At 43.6% G+C, this 20,749-nt stretch overlaps 1 protein-coding gene across 5 annotated transcripts; it reads right to left on the bottom strand.

The window, feature by feature from the left end:
- Window positions 1-888: 888 nt before the first annotated feature.
- LOC124336863 (membrane-associated guanylate kinase, WW and PDZ domain-containing protein 1-like) lies at window positions 889-20,490 on the bottom strand. 5 transcript variants are annotated; one of them, XM_046790740.1, is made up of 17 exons: window positions 20,010-20,490; window positions 17,945-18,539; window positions 11,601-11,834; window positions 10,091-10,631; window positions 9,572-10,026; window positions 8,717-8,908; window positions 8,093-8,401; window positions 7,687-7,937; window positions 7,322-7,524; window positions 6,658-7,173; window positions 5,892-6,592; window positions 5,422-5,762; window positions 4,909-4,982; window positions 4,127-4,190; window positions 3,769-3,945; window positions 3,454-3,589; window positions 889-3,320 (listed from the first exon to the last, which is right to left on the bottom strand). In XM_046790740.1, the coding sequence occupies exons 2-17, from the start codon at window positions 18,444-18,446 to the stop codon at window positions 2,854-2,856; spliced, it is 5,163 nt and encodes a 1,720-aa protein (XP_046646696.1). In that variant the 5' UTR covers window positions 18,447-18,539; window positions 20,010-20,490; the 3' UTR covers window positions 889-2,853. The 5 variants fall into 5 exon arrangements, with proteins under 5 accessions (XP_046646696.1, XP_046646694.1, XP_046646692.1 ...); XM_046790738.1 differs by lacking the exons at window positions 17,945-18,539; window positions 20,010-20,490 and adding an exon at window positions 12,272-12,988 and having other exon boundaries at window positions 9,605-10,026; XM_046790736.1 differs by lacking the exons at window positions 17,945-18,539; window positions 20,010-20,490 and adding an exon at window positions 12,272-12,987.
- Window positions 20,491-20,749: the final 259 nt, after the last annotated feature.

The following is a 20,749-nucleotide window of genomic DNA, read 5'->3' as shown; positions in this document are numbered from 1 at the left end:
AAACAACATACCGGACGTATCGCATGACCCTTTTTTTCTCTCGTTGTTGTTTAGTCCCCCCCCCCCCCCTTCTTTTTATTTGTGAGCTGCGCATTCTTTTCGGTATAGATCCTCTGCAGAAGAGAGAGAAAGAACTGTACACTATGCGCTTGTCTAAATATTGCCATTTGATCCTTGGCCCTCCGACGGTTTTTCTGCGGATCAGCCGCCATTTTCCCCCCTTTCGCATAGGAATAAGAGTAGAGCTAAGAAAAAATATCAAATATGTTTGATCCTTTTTCTTATCGGGGGATGCAGAGTTTTGAACCGTTGGAAGAAAAAAAGGGATCAATTGGGTGAACATTGTGTGTGTGTGTGTTGGTTGGTTGGATGGCGGATCATCCAGACGGAAGAGCAGACTCAATTGAGAGAGAACCCTTTTTATTTTTTGTTTAGCTTCATTCTCTTGTCAGTTTGTCCGATATGTATCGATATCCATCATTGGAAATGTCGACAACAAAATGTTTCACATTCTGGGACCAACAAATTGGCTGGTTGGTGGACACTATACAAGATTAACATTTCTTTTGATTGTTTGATTTAGTATATATTTTGTCAGTTCGAAAGAGACGGTAGAAATCAGTTGGCGACATCGTCTGTGTGGACCCAATCTTTTGTTTTTTTCCAACAGATCCACCCGACCGGAAATTTTATTTCAATAGCATGGGAAAACTAAAAAAAAAAACTAAAAAAAATGTGCAACTAGGCTATATGATGTGCTGTGTATATGCTCGGTTAATAAGGGCTGTTTGAAATAAGAATTGATAGATCCATCAACCAGTTTTTTACTCTTTTTTCTTTATTTTAAAATCTCAGGTTTTTTTTGTAATTTTTTTTTCTTCTTTCTCATTTGATAACGATCGTCGAGAGAAAACAAAAGAAACAATTATTTTTTCTTTACGTCCAAAAAACAAGAAATTTCCACATGAACAGTCGAGAAATATGTCTCCCACACTTACATACACACAACAACAAAAAAAATTATTTTTTTTTCTCAACTCTGCATGGAAGATAATAGGAATCTCCAGTCATACAAAATTAATGATTGCATAAGAGAGGATAATAATAATAATTCAAAAATAAAAATAATTAAATGAATTGTTTGTTGTTATAAACGGGGCAAAACTCAAATTGGCACAGCTATTAAAGACTGTACACGAACCATGTCATTGCAAAACGATAATTTTTCTTTTCTTTTCCAAAAAGAATGATTCACCCCCCCACAAAATAATGATAATAATAATAATCAAAAAAATTATTTTTTAGAGCTCAATCATCAAAGAGGGTGAAAATTCCGTGACATTATACAAAATATACTGATGGGCGAATTTTTAGACAAAAAAAAATCAACAGAAAAACAAAATTATTTATGTCATAATAATTGATAATAGTTCATATAAGGCGTACACAGTGAGCACGGCGCGGTCAAATTGAAATTTTAAAAACACACACAAATCACTCACCCGACCACAAAATTTTTTTTTTTAAAAAGGCCGCACATACAACGGGGGGGGTCGCTATTTAAAATGATAAAGAAAAAGAAAAAAACTCGTTTTTCTCTCTCGAACATCTGGTCTCGTCAAAGGCGAAATTTTTTCAGAGGGGAAAATAAGAATCTTTTTTTCCCAAGTCAAATTAGCCAAAAAGTACAGGTTTTTCTGTCGTGTCCTTTTTTTTCTTTCTCTCCTCTTTTCTCCCTTAACAAATCGGTCACTGAATTAAAACTGAAAAAAAAGTACAAAGCAGGTGGGTGTCTCTTCGTGTCAGTTACGTAATACTATTGTCAAACAGCGGGAATCCGAGGGTAGCGAGACAAGAAGATACGATGATTGATTTCGGAATATTTTTCCCTAACCGACAAAGCAGCAAACGAGGCATCGAGGAAATGATATTTTATACCCCGCGATCTTCCACGCACACAGACTTTTTTAAAAAAATTTTATATTTTGGTCGACGATTGCGCGTTTGTCGGGAGAAATTGTTTCGTCAACTTGTCGCTATCAAGGCCACACTGTCTCAAGGTGAATTCTTTTTTCTCCAAAAAGTATCTGTCTGTGAATGTCGTGTGTGTGTTTCGTTTCTAAATGGGAAAGAAAGAAAGAAAGAAAAAGGATTGAAAAGCTGCAATGAATTTGAATGTCGTCCTCATGTTGTTTGGGTGACTTGAGATCGTGATAACTGCTTCGTTCGCCCGTGTCAACACAACACCGACCATTTTCGGGAGTACAAGAGAAGAGGAGGAGGAAGATTCTTTTTTTCATTTTTCTTTTTCTTTAGCAAATTAGCAAGAATGAAAGGAAGAGGAATAAAGTCGATGGTTACAATCATTCTTTGGTTGGCCATGATAGGGGGTTGGAAATTATTATTTACATTACAATAGATTGGGGGGGGGGGGGGTGGTCGAAATAGTTATGTAAGATCAATCACTCTAGAAGGCAAGACGAGAAAAAAAGAAGAAAATTCGAGTCAAATATTTCAGAGGCACTTGGGGAAAAAAGAAAGGTCGGAATCGTTGATTAAATGGTGGCCCCAACGGTATTATTTCTCTAGTCGTAACAAATTATTCACGGAGACACGCAACAAACTTATTTTTTGTCTTCTTTTTATCGGATCGCGTGTGTGTGTGTGTGTGTGTTGGTTTCAAAACAAAAATTGTAACATTTGGAAAGGAGGAGGAGGAGTAGGGGCGTGTTGGAGTGGAAGAACATCCAAGAACAAGAGCGCGATTTGTTCGATCGATTGTCAATTATGTCATGTCAAGGAGGAAAGAAAAATTGTAAATGGTTGTTGTTGTTGTTGTTGTAGTTCTGAATTTCAAGAACCCCAGTAATAGTCGCCAACCACGTTGCCAGCTGCACCAATGACCCGCGGTGAACTGTGGCTCAGAGGCCCGTTCAAATTCCGTTGACTCGGCGGAACGTTCAAAGGAGCGGGAACGTGTCCGCGCATGCCGCCGTTGGGCATTCCGCGCGGGCCCATCATGTACGGCGGTGGTCCCGTGTATTGTTGCTGCTGCTGCTGCTGCTGCTGTTGTTGTTGTTGCAGTTGTTGTTGTTGTTGCAATTGTTGCTGCTGCTGAGACTGTTGCTGTTGGTGGCCGACGGGAATGCCGTTGGGCATCCGGCTGTCCGCCTGATGGAGTTGAGAAAGAGGCCCGTTGCTGCCGTAAGAGCCGTGATGAGGCTGGGCCATGGAGCTGTTGGGCCTCATCATTTCCATCATGCCAGAGGGCGTCGTAGGAGAGCCCGTCGATGACGGCGATAACATTTGCCCGTTTTCACCTGTCGCAACCAATAACAGCATTTAATTTATAATCCAAAGAGATGATTACACAAAGCGCTATATCAATATCTTATCTTCCATGAAAGTTTAAAAAATTTTCATTATTATTATAATTATTATGATTTAAATTACCCATGGGAGGAGCGATGTTGCCTCTCCGGAGTAAAAGACGGACCACCATTCCGCCATTTTTAATCAACTCGATGGCATCTGCGTGCGTCATATTTTTGGTGCTGATGCCGTTGATTTCAATCAGCTGATCGCCTACCTAAAAGATTAAAATAAAAAAATTAAATCTTTTACATCCGAAAGCTTCTTTCCTTAAAAAAAAAACTTTTCCCACATTCCGGAACGATATAATATGAAAAGAGGCCCAAAGTTCATCGAGTCCGTGTGGACGAGTCCTGAAAACAAAAAAGGGAGGCCCGTAATAATCCATTAACTTACTCTTAGACGGCCATCCTGAGCGGCGGCGCCATTGTCGGCGATGCGGAGAACGAAGAGAGGCATGTTATGAAATTCCCTTCCGCCTCGTATGCTGAATCCAAATCCTCGGGTGCCTCGGCTCAGTTCCACGGCGTAAAGTTGGTCTTCCTCTATCGGAGGGTACGCCTCTGATCCGTCCTGTCGTCAAAGAATTCAAAAAAAAAAAAAAAAAAAAATTAATTACTAAAATTTAAAACAATTAAATTAATCCAGCGTGACAAAATCAGTAAAAATTTCTGTTGAAAATAATAATGATAATAATAACAAAAAATAAAATAAAAATGTGACGACGGCCGGATGGGGGACAAGGAAAACTTACAATCATCGGCCCATCGATCTGATCTTCCTGGTTGTAGGCATATTGTTGGTGATAAGCGTCAATTCTGTAAAAACCATGAACCCATCAGCAAATAAAGCCACATTCAAACAAAAAGCCATAAGGAAAAATAAATAAAATAAAATGCAAGAAAGTAGAAAAAGAATAAAAGATGGTGGAGTTATTCAAGACGTCTTAATTACGCATTTGTTTGGGTCTTTTTATTCGTGTAAAAAAGGCGTGATTAAGACATTGACGAGTCCAACGGCAAACGAAAAAAAAAAGCGCGACCAATTTGTTTTTTGTTTTTTTAGTTCAGGGTAAGAAAACAAAAATTGTCCGCATCTTTTATCAATTAATGCCCACAGGAGGAGGAAAAAAAATGAATTTTGATGTTGTTGTTGTTGTTGACTTTGTGTTGTTGTCAAGGTTCCTGGATAATCAGGCGGGCGGCTAATGAGTTCCAAGAAATCGAGTCGGAAAAATCTAGAATCGGAATCTTTTTTCGGTTGGTCCCTCATGAATAATTAATGACTGGAGCGAAAGAGGGAGATCGCTCATAACCAAATATGACTCGATTCGAACGAAGAAAGGGTCAAGCGACTGTAAAAATATTTTTCAACGTTTTTTCCCGATATCAAATCAAATGAAACAAGTTTGATAAATGCCTCGGGCAAACGGAATAAAAAGACCCAAAGGAAGAAAAAAATATTTGTAGTTTTGTTTTTTCATAAAAAGAAAGAAAGATAGAAAAAAAGAATAAAACATAAAATAAAATAAAATACCTGCTGGGGCTCCTAGTACCGTCACTAGCAGGAGGAGCAGGCAAGGCTTGGGCGGTTACCATGGCATCGGAAGACTTTTTTTTTGTAAAGAAACAAAATGAAATAGGAAGCGACAGAAAGAGGCAGGAAGTGGCAGAGTGGCAGAGAAGAGAAAAAAAAAATGTTTAAAAATAAAATTTAGATAAGCAGATTCAAACAAAAGCACACACACATAAACAAAAAACGGCAGGCAAAATCGTGTTAACCAACACCAAACCCACCCCGTTAATCATTCAATTATTTATGGTTTAGATATTAAATGTGTTTTGTTTTGTTTAAAAAAAAAAATCATTTGAATGAATTAATTTAAGCGTCACCAAACAAAATGATTACAAATAAAAATGTCAGATCAATTGGGCCGCAGTCTTTATTTGGCATCAAATAATAACGTTTGACGTTGTTTTTATAGTAGATGATGGACGGTCTAGATAATCAGAGATCGCCCCCGATGAGAGAAAGCAAAAAGAAACTTACCCGGTGAGAGTTGGAGGCGTTGCTGGAGGCGGTGTCGTCCAGAGGAGGTCCGACGGTGAGCGTCACGGTGTAGCCGGAATCTTTGATGAGGTTGACAATATCGCCGTGGTGAAGCCTCGATATGTCGTGGTGATTGACGGCCAAAATGCGGTCGCCAACGTGCAGCTGAGAGCAGCGCTTGGCCGGGCTGTCAGGGATGATTTGGCCGATGAACGAGACGCCCTTCGTCACCGACGAGATGATGACGAAGCCGAAACCTTCATCCTCGCGACGCACCACAGTCACGTCGTACGGGTAAATCAGGCCGCTGCCGTCGCCAACTCCGCCCGGATACCCAGTATCTATGTGGGTCAAACACAATCGAGAGCAAAGGCGTGACTTATCAATTCATTCAAAACAAGTCGATTGATCCCATTTCTATTTTTCTTCGGGGGGAGTTTGAATTGGCCAAATTTTGTATAGTCTTTTACCTTGTGGGGAGATGGACGACGGATGGAGGGGTATCCAGCGCCGAACCGTGATGGAAACTCGGCCGTTGAGAGCGGCCGCGCCCATCAGCTGGACGACGTGGTGGTGAGATGTGTGAACGACCGACATCAGATCGACGGCCAAGATTTCGTCACCGGTTCGGAGCCGGCCGTCGAGATCGGCCGCTCCGCCCGGAACTATGTGCCCGATAGAGACCTGCGACCCTTCTTCCGTGCCGCCGACGATGCGGAAGCCGAAACCCGTTTCGTGCCTCAAGAGCGTCACGTTCATTTCCATCCACTCGCCGGGCGGCGGCAGCGATTGCTGACCCAACGACGAATTGACTGCTGGATTGCCTCCTCCACCTCCACCTACTCCTCCGCCACCGCCACCGCCGCTGCTGTTGACGCTGTTGGGACCCGGCCTCCTCATCGCCACATCCGGACGGCCGCCAGTCGACATGCTGGGCGGATACGACGACAATTCGTGATCGAAGCTGGTGCCTTCTTTGAGCGGGGCAAACGAGCCCGGCCCAGCATTCTGACGGAGGAGGTTGTTGCTGCTGTTGCTATTGTTGTTGCTGTAACCCACAACCACCGACTGCGGTTGAGTGCCGTAGCCGGAATCCTGACGGTGGAACTGGCCCAGGTTCTCTTCCGGATAATCCGGAACGTTCGGTCCATTCATTCCTGAATAGCCGTAACTGTTGACGGAATGAAACAAAATTATTAAAAAGATTCAAATGAATTTAAATTGATTTCTTGGTACCCGTAATCCATTGGACGTGAGGCGTCCATGGAGTAAGATCCACCGGTGTAAGGATTAGGAGCGTAAGGATCGGAACGGGCATTGCGAGAGGGTTGACCCATCCGGCCGTAGTCGGACTCGTAAGCCGGTGGGTAACCGTTGGGCATGCCACCGTAGCCAGCGTCCGGCGGCAGACCGTTCTCGTAGTGCATCTGCATCGACGGATGCGAGTCCAGTTCTCTGCCTGGACTTCGACTTCGATTCATCATGTTCCGTTGCTGCTGCTGCTGGCTGTTGTAACCTCCCACCACTCCGTTATTGTCCTGGAAGTTCATGCCGTTCTGGAACTGCTCCGCCAGAGCGTTGACAGGTGTCCGGTTGATTTCCCGGTGCTGTTCCAAATGATCCGGCAGTGACGACGGCTGAGACGACGGACCGCCACTCATGCCCACTCCCATTGAAGGCGTTTTGGGCCGGTTGCGAGTGTCTACCAGTGGCGTTTTCGGTCTGATGGGCACCACTTCCTTCGTCTGGGCGCTGTGAAAAATATAAATAAAGGAAAAGAAAACAAATGAGTGGGCAATCAAGTGTCACAATGTTGTCTGTAAATAACTGCCATTAACAACAACAACAACAACAACAACAACATGATGTAATTTTTTTTCTTATTTTCCTCGGTACAAACCTGTAAAGGTCGGCCGTGGGCGTTTTACTGCGAAACAGTCCAGCGCCGACTGGGGGTTTGCGCGGACTGACGGGCGGCTGTTGTTGTTGCTGGTCCTGGTCTTTAATTCCACCCTTTTTCCACTTGTTTTTCGTGGGCGTTGCCGCTCCGCCACGCTGGACTGTAATGGACGCTTCGCGACCCCAAGCGCAGTCCTTCAGCACCTGCGTCGGAAAAAATGAAATAAAATAAAAATAACGAACGGGAATACCGAGAAATTGTGTTTCCAAAGTCCAACCGCAAAAGGAGCGATTATTTTCTTATTTTTTTTCCCTGGACAACATCCTCCACTCCAATTTATTTTATATTTATTTTATATATTTTACCTGGACAACTTCGCCGTGACTCATGTGTCTCATGTTGATGCCGTTAATGTCAACCAGGATGTCGCCTTCTTGGAGATTCTTGCAGCGCGGCCTGTCCAATATGGTCTTGACCTTCTGGCCGTAGGCGCTGTCAGCGATCGTGAATCCAAATCCCATAGCACCTTTGGTAATTTGCACCGTCAGGAATTCAACCTTGCCAATCGAGCCTCCTGATGGATTGCCGTTGACTCCGCCATCGCCGTATTCATCACCTGTTATAACCAAGACACCAACCAAAAAACATCCGCAATTGTTGGTTATTTGTTCAAAATAAATAAATTGAAGAATTTAGAAAAAAAATTTCCTCTTTCCCATCCATTCCGGGAATGGATGGATGGATATATTTTGAATTCTTATTTTTTCTCACCGTCAAATCGGTGAGCCATGTCGTTATTATCCTGGTGGTGGTGGTGATGCTCGGATGAAGAGGAGCCCTGATGCATGAGCAGGTCGGCACTTCCGGGACGAGACGGCCCCTTGTTGCCGTCCTGCTGGGCAACGGCCACGGTGGTGACAATCTCCGTGTTGGGATCGTTCGGGTCGAAGGGCAGAGGATATCCTCGACAGACTTCCAACGCAACGGCCTGGCCCGGCGCTATAGACTGGAACATGTTCACCATATCGTGGTGGGTGTAGCCCAGAACGCACTGATCCATCACGTACACCAAAACGTCGCCTGGATTTTTATCAAATCAAATCGAAACAGAAAATTTCCAAAAGATAAGAAGATGAAACGCAACACATTTCTCAACTGATGTAACAATCGCACAACAATAAAACATTTATCAAAGGGGAAAAAGTGGGCGGTTCCAAATTTGTTTTTTGGTGTTTGGCCGAGGAGAACTTCGGGACCACAACCGTCAACAACATGCGGGTGTTGATGCCCACCAATGGAGGAAAGCGGAATTTTTCTTTTTTCACAATCGGATGATTCATCACATATTTTTTTCGTGTGTGGGTGGAAGCGGGAAGGAATAAGTTCTATAATTACCCGTCTGTAGGCGTCCGTCGACCCAGGCGGGTCCGTGCGGAACGACCGATTTGATCTGGAGGAATTCTTCCTCGCTGTCGTCACCGCCAACGATGGTGAAACCCAGTCCGCGGTTGGATTTGAGCAACGTCGTACAGATCCGCTCGCCCTGCAACTCGGACGGATTTCTCGTGAAGAACGGCCGGTTGTAACCTGAGACAAATAAAATAAAATCAAAAAATAAAATAAGAATTTGGTTTAACGTCGTCGAATTGTTGAGGAAAAAAACCGTTGGGTGTAGACGGTTAAAATGAGAACCAATTGTTAATCACCGAGCCAACACAAACCCATTTGGTAGCTGGAAAACCAAATTGTTGCTGGAAACGTGTAAAAAGGAAAAGACGAAAACAAAAAAAGGGGTCCCGAGAATGTTATTAGAGAGCGGAACTTGCGTGAGCCCGTCTCGAATGGCTGACGTAACGACCAGACGAAATAAAAATCCCCAAACCTTTTCGTCCGCCATACCCTCGCGTCATTAAACACCAAGTTACATTTCATCTGGTTCTCTCAACCCCCTCCGACCAAATTGAGGTCGAAACAATCGGCACTTTTTTTTAAAAAGCACAAAAATGTTAATAGTTATTGATATTATTGCCACTCTCTCTCTCTCTCCGCTCAGCATCGGGTTATATTTTTTTCCTCCTAAACCGAAAATTTTTCACGAGGCGACTATTAAAAAATAGTTTAGTTCGGAATTCCGGGTCAGAACGGAAAATTTTTAAAACTAGTCCAATCCACCCGAAACAATATTAGATGAAATAAAAAATCACGAACGGGAAAAAAATGTTAATGATAGAAAAAGAGAGCGCCAGTTACCTCCGTAACCGTGGAGATTTAATCTGGACTCACTATTGGAGCGTTTGGGTAATGGGGCCGGCGGTTGGTTGTTGCCATTGTGTCCTCCTCCTCCGACTCCGCCGCTCTCGTTCGATTGTTGTTGTTGCTGCTGTTGTTGCTGTTGTTTCTTGAGGCGAGGGTAGGTGCTGTTGCCGGAATCTGTACTGCTGGCGTTGCCAGTGGGTAATCCTCCTGGAGGCCCTGGCGGACTGCTGCCCGTTCCAGGCTCGCTGCTTCCGCCTTTCTTGGCCTGCGTCACCGGATTCTCGTACTGCGTTTTGCGATTGACGTGGTCGATGTAGTACGTGCCGTACGTCGGGTCGTCAATCTTCTCCCAGCCGTAAGGCAACTCGTCTTCGGCGCACTCTTCCAGCGACTTTTTCTGGATTTTAGACAGTCTCGGGTCCAGCCACTGAGACGTTCCAGTATTATGGCTGTTATTAAAAATAAATTGAATCATTCAGATCATCCGGAATTAAATGTTTATAATTGTTTTACTCGATGAAATAGACTTCGCCTCGTTCCGTGTAGGCCTTCTCCCAATTTTGCGGAAGGGGTCCCAATTCGGCTTCGGATAATCCGCCCATGGCGCCACCTCCATCTTCTCTGTAACTGGGAATCGACATGTTATTATTGCTGCCTCCTATGCTGTTGTTGCAGATGGGAGCTCCTCCTCCTCCGTTAGCACCGCCGCCCATCCTCTGCGATGGATTCAGATGCTGCATCGAAGAGTGGACAGGTTGGTGGTCAAGGCCTCCTCCTCCACCGCTGCAATTGCTGGGGTCTGGATCGCCGTCGTTCTGTGCGGCGGCCATCGCTTCCACATTCGAGCGGTTTCGTCGACGTTTACCCTCCGAGCTGGGATGTGCTCCGGCCAACAAGAGCAACGATGATGAAGTGGTACCACCACCACCACTCGACGGCAAGTTGTTGTTGTTGTTGTGCTGGAGCAACGCTGTCGTCGATGACTGGGCTAAAGGTGTCGATGGCAAGACCAACGGGGAATCCAACGGAGGTTTCGGCGTCCCGTAATAATTCCCTAAAAATAACAAAACCGTACACAAATTAGATCAACCAAAATTCAATCAATCAACATTTCTGGACCGGATTGTTGGACTGGACTGTTGTGTAAAGAAGCGGATGGACGACAAAGAGGCGAGTTGTACCGGACCCACAAACACACAATGACAACTCAAAGCGACCAAACTACCTGTCGACCATCGTGAGTTTAAGAAAACGGGATTGAGTGCGGATAGAGTGCGATTGGCAGTTGTGACGTCATTAGTCGAAGTAGTAGAAGAAGTAGTCGAAGAAGAAGAGAAGGTTAGTTTGGGGTCATCGTCGGTTGTTAGTAACTGCAAGAGGCTGGCCGAGTCGGTGGCAAAGTTATCGGAATCGAAAGGCGTCGTCGTGTAGAGGTCGGAAAAGGATCTCCTCCTGGCGCGCCGTAAGAGAACCGGCGGAGTAGCGACAATGCGGCCCAGTGCACGGCGGGCGGTCGATCTCGGCAAAGAAGCCGACCACGATTGGGGCGTGTATTTCATTCTCTTCTTTCTTGTCTTGTATTTATTATTTTATCTCGTTGTTGTTTTTTTCTATTCTGGTTGGGTTGCAACACTCATCAGCATGCGGCGGCCGGATCAAATGTCGCCGTAGTAAAGTCATAGGCGGTTGTTGAATGTTTCTTTCAAAAAGAATTCCCGAAAGAGGAGAAATATTTGCTCAGTAGGTGGGACGGAGGGTGAACGAGGAGGAGGAGGAGGTTAAATCAATGAAATCCCATCCGGAAGAGAAGCCATTCAAACGTGCTAGAGCGGAAGGGGTTTTTGTAGGGAGAGATAAGAAGAGCCGCATGCGTAAGACTTAATTCCATCTATAGAGGGTCTTAAAAGGCAGAAGCCCGAAATGCCAATTACTATCGTCCATCCATCGGACCGTCGCGCTTGAATTAAGGCAAAAATTATCGATTGCGGAATGCGGAGTTGGAGTTGGGGGGAATTTCTTTTACCGTCATAAATGCCCCTTTCGAGCAGCGATCCGTTCTTTTCCAGCAGCCGGAATTGCTCCAAACTGAGAAAAGTGTAGTCAAGTCCGTCCGTCTCTCCTGGCCGCCTCGGCCGAGTCGTCACGGGCACTGTCCGCAGGTACAAGTTGTCTCGAATGGTCGTCTGCAGCTCATGGTCCACAGAGCCTTTAGCAAAGCGAGTCGTCAGGTACTCGCGTAAATCCTTCGTCAATCCACCTGTCAAAATAAATAAATAAATTTGTAATTTTTTAGTTTCCCGAAAAAATAAAACAAAATTTTTCTTTCGCGTCTGCCAAAAAAAAAAAAGAATGAAACATCTGGGCACGTTCGAATGCGACCGCCACTCCCGTTATTTTTTGCGTTTTATTATTAATAAAAGTTGCTAGTTAAAAAACGAAAAAAAAAAAAAAAAGATTTTGTTAAAAAATAAAATAAAAAGGTAATTTCAAGAGGCCTAAATCGGTGCTGCCACCTGCCAACAAACATCTCGCCACCTCTCTCTCTCTACTCGCTCTCTACTCTTAACCGGACAGCACGAAGTGCTCAGAAATGGTGTCAGTTGTTCCTGGGCTGACCAAAAAAAAAAGGGGGCCGGAATCGAATTTTTTCCGTAGTAAAAATAAAAAAGAAGATGGACAACAACAACTAAGTACCACCGAAATTCTGATATAGAGGTTGATCGTTATAGCACGAATGTTGTTGTTGTTGTTGTTGTGGTGGTTGACGTTGTTGTTGCTCCCAGCTATGAACGGCACTGTGGAGAGCTGGCGGATGAAAATCCTCCAGCCGTCCGTAATTGCTCAAAAGGCTGTAATCAGCCGACTGGAACGGAACGACTGCAGACGGTTGTTGTTGTTGTTGCTGCTGCTGCTGCAGTGGTTGCGAATCGGTTGGCTGTCCTTCCGGCACCGGCCGGAATATCGGGAGTTGCTGGTGGTGGTGGCGGTTTTGGACTTGTTCTTCTTCTTCGTCTATTTCTGGATGGTCCAAATAGTCGTGACTGAACTCTTCACGACGATAGACCACCTCGTAGCGGTAAGTAGCACGCTGGCGGCGTTTACTCCCGCCACCGGACCGTCGACTGCCACCGCCACTCGTCCGCTGTTGATCGACTGCTTCCGCTCTGTGCTGTGCTGCAGCCGATGCCGCCGCAACGACAGCTCCACCAACAACTCCTCCGGTTTCACTCCCACTGACCGACTCTCGATCGCTACTCCCACCACCACCGTGACGGCCACCGCCGCCACTTTTTCTCCTTTTCCTTCGTTTACGGTGATGACGAGGACTCCTCGAGCCGCTACGACATTGGCAAACGCAACAAGTTCTCAGCAGACGCATTTCGACAGAGTCATCCGAGTCATTCCGCACACTCGAGTGTGTGTGTGTGCGTCACACCTCGTCCACAATTAGTCAACCAACACCCCCCCAAAAAACCCCTTTGAACCAATTTGTTTTGTGTCTAAAAATGGTCAAAAGACCAAAAAAAAACTGGAAACACACACACACAAATCTTAACTCTCGATGGATGCCAGACGGGCCAACAACCGGATCGGTTGGCGACTGCGAACCAACTGGGCGCGTCTGATTTTTTGACGAAACATCCGAGAGTATAAAAGAAGAAGAAGAAGAAAAAGGTTGTCTGTCTGTGTGTTGTATATACTACGTTGGAAAAAAGGAAAAAATCTCTTTGGCCGTGTGTTAAAGCAACCGAGAGAGAGTTGAGGAATGTGTGTGGATGGAAACCCACCCGGAAGGCACATGCACAAGTTGGAAACAACCACTCGGAGGCTCCTTTTTTATATTATTTCTTCTTCTTGTGCTTCTTTCGGGATGAAAGGAGAAGAAGAAGAAGAAGACATGCCTTCAAGGCATTTTACCTGCAAGGTGAACAAAATCTCCTTTCATCTATCCCCCCCCCCCACTACACCACCTTCTTTCTCCCCCCCTTCACACTAATCAGGTCGCCCCCTTTTTCTCTCTCTTGCTGGATGAACCCCAAAGAGTCTCTCTTCTACTATCTTTTTATTTAACCCCAGGTAGAAAATGAAATATTTAAAAATAAAAGTTCCACACAGGTCTAGAAATAAAGCTTCCGTCCCCCCCCCTCTCTACAAAAGAAGTGGTAGTGGTTGTAGTAGTTTCCGTAATAAATTCAAAAAAACCTCCCCCTCAACTCTCCATTTGAGTGGAAAATAAAATAAAACTATTTTTCTGCTGCTGTCAGATAGGTTTTTGAAATGTTTCGAAACAACCCCTAAATATATACACACACAACCGTTCAAAATGTTGTTTTTAAAAAATGTTTCAACTTTTTTGGCGGGAGAAGGAAGAAAAGTGGACGCAAGAAAGTTAAGAACAATGGCGGAGAGAATGTTTTTTTGGAGTGCGTGACCAAAAAAGATGGAAAGAAAAAAGAGGAGGGTCTCTTTTCATCCATTTGTTCTTTCTGATCTTTTCTCAAGGTAAATATAAATTTTTTGAATGGGGAAAATAGAAAAATGAAATCCGGAATTCGATCGATTGTTTTTTCCTTTTTCTTTGCCAAGTCGAGTGAGACGATTGAATGGCCGATTAGTAGCCCATCCGTCGTGTGAAATGTTTTTCCACCACGGTCTGTCGGTCTTATTTTTCTTCTATTCATAAAAGAAATTGAAGCATCTCGATAGCTTCGAGTGTGTGTGTGTTTTCTCACCTGAATGATTTCGCTACCGACCGAAAAAATGGCGCACATCAACAACAAAACAAACGCGAAAAAGATGGCGCTCCTTCGTGTGTGAGATGTGTCAAATCCAACTGGTTTCTGGTGTTAGTTTTTGGCGGGAAAAAACGGGACACTATATCGTCAATTGTTTTCGATATTCCAAAACGGGCTCACAACGCACACAAACTTCCAGATTGATCAAATAGAAAATAAAACACAGAAAACACACGAGAGAAATTGCAACTGCCAAGTAGAAAATGTGTGTGCCGAGAAAAGAGACTTTGAAACGACGGGGCTCACCCAAGGACTGTGACAGTCAAACAACTCCTAACTACTACTGACACACGTGGGGCTTCACAGTCACACACACACACACGCTATCGGTGGAAAAAAAAGAAAGAAAAGTCTAGCCCCTATCTTATAAGTTTTACCAGCTGGGAAAAAAGAGAAAAAGATTAGAAGGCGCCCGCCAGTTTTGGTGGGGGGCGCCGCCGGTGATTGAGTCAACGTGGCCACCTAGCGAGCCGAAACGCAACCAAGTTCAAGGATTTTTTTTATTTTTTCAAAAATATATAAACCCATGGGCACGCCACGATGCAACAACCCAAAAAAATAGAAAATAAAATAAAATAAAAATAAAAATCGGACGCGGGACCGGGTTCATCGTGCTTCCGTAACGACGACACAAACCGTTCTCGGTCGGTCGGTCAGCTGTTTGTTGTGTCGCTAGTCGCTACGAAAAAAAAAAGAATAAATTCACACAGAAAAAAAAAAAAGAGGAAATTCAATAAAAATAAAAGAAGAAGAAGAAAAGTGCAGCTACGTGCTGTTTCTTCTTCTTCTTCCATTTTGTTCACGCGCTAACTCCGTAACACACTGCGGCTGGTAACGGTAAGTGCGCAGTCGGGGGAACAGAACAAAATTTTTCTTTTATTCTTTTTTAAAAAAGAATAATTTTTGCGCACAACACACTCGAAGAGAATAATAAAGGAAAAAAAAAATGTGTTCATTATCCGTTTGGCCTCGTTTTTCCTCACTCTAACCAATCATGAATCATAAGAAACATATTTTTGGCGTCTGGCGCGTCTGGTTTATATCAACTTGTTTCTTTCTTTTCTTTTCTCCAAGTGGTTTGTAATTTCACTTGTAAGAAACATGGTTCAACTTTTATCTGGAAAAAATGTGTGTGGGTGTGGGGGGTAGTGTACAGCTGGTATCCATCCATCCGCACCGAAAAGGAGCGGCGGATGCTCTACTTTTTTTTTCAAAGTAAAATAGACGGTGGCTATTTTACACCAGTCGGCCATAAGGGCAGTAGCCAAAAACACGCCGTCGAAATCATTTTCGTGTGTGTGTGTCTGTGTTTCTCCACCTCGCAACTGGCCACGCCCCATTTACCTCAAACAGACACATCAGACACAATCCCGATAAATAAGCAACGGCCGTGCGGTCCGTTTCCCAACTGATTAACTGACCGATACGACACAGAAACCGAGTCGAAAAATAAAATAATCAAAACCTCGACCAACGACGACGACCTGACCGGCGTTCTACTTTTAAAATTAAAAATAATAATTTTTCTGCTGGGGGTGAAAGAGAGATGATCATATTTCATGAAAAAAAACGGGTCCCCCATCCGTCGAAAAAATAAAACTTCCGCTGGATGTTTGAAACAAACAAGAGAAGAGAATCAAGGTCGACCCCATATGGCCGGCACATGTAGGGCCCCCCTCGAGTGACCGTTGTCGAAGGAAAAAAATGGCCGTGTGGTGGTGGGTAGGGCCGAGAAAAAACTCGTTATGTGTGTGTACGCCATATTGGTAGAAATAAAAGATTCGAGAGAAAATATCTCCAAATAGGATAACAAGTTTAAAAGGGACACCAACACAAACATTTTTTCGATTGTCGTAACATTTTCTCTACGCAGCAGCAGTGGTGGTGGCCAACGGTCGACCCCATATGGAAATCAACCCGTTAGTGTATCACTCTGCACAACACACGCCATTTCAAATGGGAAAAAATAGACAATCAAACACACACACACAAAAATGTAGCAGAAACACATTTCGTATATACAACTGCAAGTGGCGCGGTCTGATTTCCTTACCTGAGGCGGAAATGTGTCAAACTTAAAAAAGAAAATCCTTTTTGGGGAGATTTCCAAGACACTAAGGCTCACAAACACACTCACAACTCAACAATTTCTAAATAAAAAAAAAACACCAAATTTTGTTCACTGTCAAACGAAAAAAGAAATAAACTCGTAGCCACCAAAATTCACACACACGAGGCACACTGTTGAAACATGGCGCGATCACACTTTTTGGGTGAATAAACTTGTTGCTGTCAAAAGAATGAAAAATGTCGACAATTTGAGCAATGTCGATCAGACAAGACACACACACACAAGTTGAAGAAGAAATAAATATTTCGAAAAAATGGTTTCGCCCCCGACGAGTTAGCAACACGTTGACGCTACACTCTTGTGTTGGCCGACTACCTTTTACCAACTGGCTGCTGGTTGGGCTGGTTGGCCATGATGGCGCTGGTGGTGGCGACTTGTGGATGGCGGCGCTCAGTTGTTCAGCTGAAGGGGAATGATAGGACGAACAAGAAGAAGAAGAAGAAGAAGAACGGAAGAGAGAAGAGAAAAGGGAACAGAAAAAAACCACGTAGTAAGAGAAAACAAGTGCGAGACGGCTAGAGGACCGATACCCCCTGCGGGTGAATTTTTTTACTTTTTTGAAATCAAGTCCGTCCCTCCTCCTTCTCAAATGTGCTTCCAGCTGTCAATCGCCAGCGACATCTAGCGGTCGATTTGTCAAGTCATTATCATCGCCATCTAGCGACCATTTCTACAACAATTTGCTGGCTATAATCGTAATCGCTTTCGCGCACACAGATGATGATGATGGAGAGAAAAGGGGGAGTTGGTGGAAACGAGACACACCCCTCAAAAGACGTTCCGCATCCTCGATTTCTCTAAACGAACCAAGGGAAAAAACTACTTGATGATGTTCGGCCGCCTTTTCGGTGGAAAAAAAGGGGAACAACGACAAGTACACGGCAATAAAGGGCTGAATCCGACAAAAAAACGACCGATCGTTTTTCTTTTTTTTTCTCACCGAAAAAACAAAACAAATGTGGAACGTGACTCATCTTGAATAAATAAAAATTTCCCCTCTGATCTAGGGGAAATCTCTAGGAGACTCTCAACTGCTAAAAGGACGATCATCATAAAAAGTCGATGAATCTTTTGTGTGTGTGTATAATAATAATTCCCGTCCGAGGGGAAAAAGAGAAAACCCATCTTTGATAAGATCTGAATATTATTTTTTTTTCAATAATAATAAAAAATAAATAAATTAAACAAAAAACCAAAAAAAGAAAAAAATAGCCGTCGAACAAATAATTTCCTTTCTTTCATCGTAGTCTATTGAAACCATTCATCATTTTATGATCTCTCATTCATGTCGTCGGCGCCTATTCATTTGTGTCAATCCGCCGTTTTGTTGTTGTTAAAAAAAGATCATCATTATTACTGTTATTATATCAAAAAAAATTTCACCATTTTCCTGTTTTACTTTTAAGCCAAAACAAAAAATTGAAAAGGAGAATTTCTGACCTGTTAGAGGGGCGGTGGTGAGTTGAACGCCGCCGCTGTTGATGTCCGTCTGCTGCTGTTGGTTGTGGTGATGGTGGTGGTGGTGAACGAGCCGGTGAATTAGCCAGGCCAGGAAGTCGCGTCGAGTGAAACCCGAGACGGGCCGGCCATCGACATCCAAGATGGCTAGAAATGTGTTGTGGTTGTTCTGCTGGATGGCCGGATCGGCGTCCTTCTCGGCTTCAATGTGCAGCCAATGGGCGCGGAAGAGGTCGGCCGAGATGACGATGAGTTGACCATATTCCGATCCGCCACTAACGGCTTCGCTCAACACATTCTGAAGGACCGTCTCATCCGGAAGCAGCCGGGCGAGGTGCGTTAAGGTGTGGCTCCTGTACTCGCAACTCCAATGTTGTTGTTGTTGTTGGTGGTGGTGGTGGTGGGACAGGTTTCCGGTGGTGTTGGCGGATGACGACGACGACGGTCCGGGAACTACCGACGACGGGCGGTTGTTCATCAACATCCTGAACTCGACATCTTTTTCCACTTCCGGTTTTTTTGTTATTCAACTGTCAAAATTGTTCGGATCACAAAACTTTTGTCTTGAAAATGATTCCTGTAAGAAAATTTTTTAAAATAAATTACATAACCCGCCAAAAATGGAATTTTCAAAATAAAATAAAAAAAGAAAACTGCGAAGAAGGAAGTAGTTGAAAAGAATAAAAGCAACAACAACAACACAGCGTCTAACAGCTCGCGACCTCAATATCTTTTTCTTTTTTTTTTCAGCCCACTTTTGGATTCCCTCCCGAAAAAGAGTCGAGAGTCGTCGTCTCGGCTATATAATATTCGGCTAGTTGTTTCTTCTCTCTCCCCTTGGCTGCTGACTAGGTCGTATATATTCTTATATATGTATATGTGGTGTAGATGTATACACACACATTTCTTTTTCTCTCTTCTCTCAGCGTCTTTTTTCTCTACCTACATTTTCGATGATTACACACACACGCGGACGCACCTGCTGGCTCTGGCTATATACAACGGTTCCTCCACACAACCATATGCATATAAGGCGCTCTGTGTGTGTTAACACAGACAGGGGCCAGCCAGCCAGTCTCCACCATCTTCTTTTTTTTCTAACCCTCTTTTTTTTCCCAACAACACCCCGGGGCGATCTTCGGGAGCGGTTCACGACACAAAAAACCCACCCCTTTCACCTTTCTACACACATAGACGTATAGTAGTAGAGGTAATATACACACAAACGAAACATATTATAGAACCCCCTTTTTTGGGATGGCAAAGGTTTTTTCGTGCTGTTGTTGTTGAACTCTGCTGCTGCTGCTGCTGCTCAACTCGGACAAAATGTAACAACCAAGTTCGTTCGTTCAAAACTGGATAACAAGTTTTTTCTTTTACAACAAGACTGTCGATTGAACGACGTTACATGATTGCTACCGTTTCAACCGGTTACGAGAGTTCAAAAAACTTTAGTACGAAAATTGAAAACTCTTTTTTAACTTTTAAAGAAAAATGTTTGACGTGAGACAACCGCACAACGACGGAGATGACCCAGTTATTTTTTTTTTTACCTTTTAGACGCGTGTCTCTTTGAGAGGAGAGAAAATCACGCGGTGTACCGACTGCTGACTCTTTTTTCTTTTTATATCGTCAAATAAACTTTTGGGCCTTTTTTCTTCTTCCTGGATATACCTGCGTTGTATTTATTTACTGCTATTCCTCGTGACTGTTGTTTGAATGCTTGGCGCCTAGCTATTACATCTTTAAAAGAAAAAAGAAGAAACTATTTTTAGTTTTACATGTACAAAAAGGGGGGAAACACACGGCAGACAATGTGGGTGAACAATTGATTCCACGTGAAAATCTTTTTCATGTGTTTTATTTCGATATGAGACTCGAGTTGAATATCACGATGAGATATTTCAGCTGTTTATCCGTTTCGTGACGTTTGGTTATTTGTTGTGTCAAAAATAAATCAACCGATAAACGACATGCAGCACACACATTTCGTGCTGAAACGTCGTCTGCAAAAGTCACGATGCTACTACCTACTACTATACTATACCTGGATAATTATATTCGTGAAATAACGTTGCTGGTTGGCGGTTTTTCTAACACAACAACGATAATTCTACGATCACAGACAAAAACTCGAAAAGTGGTTACTAAATTCCTTAGCCAGTCACTCATCGAATCAATTTGGTGATGACGTGATGAGCACTACACACACACACTCGAGGTATATATATATATCCTTTATATTCTATTATGAAATGCACACAGTTGCACCTGCGTGTGTGTGGAAGAAGCCACAGGATGTGTTCCGTCAGAGAGAGTTCCGGTCCACCACACAATTTCACCACAAAAACACAAAATGATTAGGAAATTTTCTTTTTTCCAAAAGGAAACTGCAACGTGTTTTTAATCACACACGAAAAATGTGAAGAGAAAACAATACACACACACACACACTAGAGCACAAAATAATATATTAACCGGGAGTGTAACTATGGAGCGTCTTGGCAACGACACACCTTGGTGCAGACTGAATATCGAATATATTTTCTTACAGAGAAGACTAGAGATAGGCTCCTCCTCGCCATGAATGTTTGACACCTGAGGGCGCGGAGGGGAGACGACGGTCATCTTTCGTGTTGGAATTATTTCTTACCCAATTCAGAAATATGTTGTACACATTGTGTGTAGACGTCACGGACGAAGAAATGAATGGAACATACCGTAAGGTGTTGGTCGATAAAGTTCCATTTTTGCGATATGAATATATTTTTTATGAAAAAGATTCGG

Source organism: Daphnia pulicaria, chromosome 4, assembly GCF_021234035.1.
Source record: "Daphnia pulicaria isolate SC F1-1A chromosome 4, SC_F0-13Bv2, whole genome shotgun sequence".
Taxonomy (NCBI): domain Eukaryota; kingdom Metazoa; phylum Arthropoda; class Branchiopoda; order Diplostraca; family Daphniidae; genus Daphnia; species Daphnia pulicaria.
Note: the sequence above shows the minus strand (reverse complement) of the source record. Positions and strands in the feature narration are given on the sequence as shown.

Coding starts and splice junctions, on each gene's coding strand:
- LOC124336863 (XM_046790736.1), bottom strand. CDS start 12,956: ATGCGTCTGCTGAGAACTTGTTGCGTTTGCCAATGTCGTAGCGGCTCG. Junction 4,983..5,421: donor ACGCCTCCAACTCTCACCGG/GTAAGTTTCTTT, acceptor ACAAAAAAAAAG/TCTTCCGATGCCATGGTAAC. Junction 4,191..4,908: donor GGTACTAGGAGCCCCAGCAG/GTATTTTATTTT, acceptor TGGTTTTTACAG/AATTGACGCTTATCACCAAC.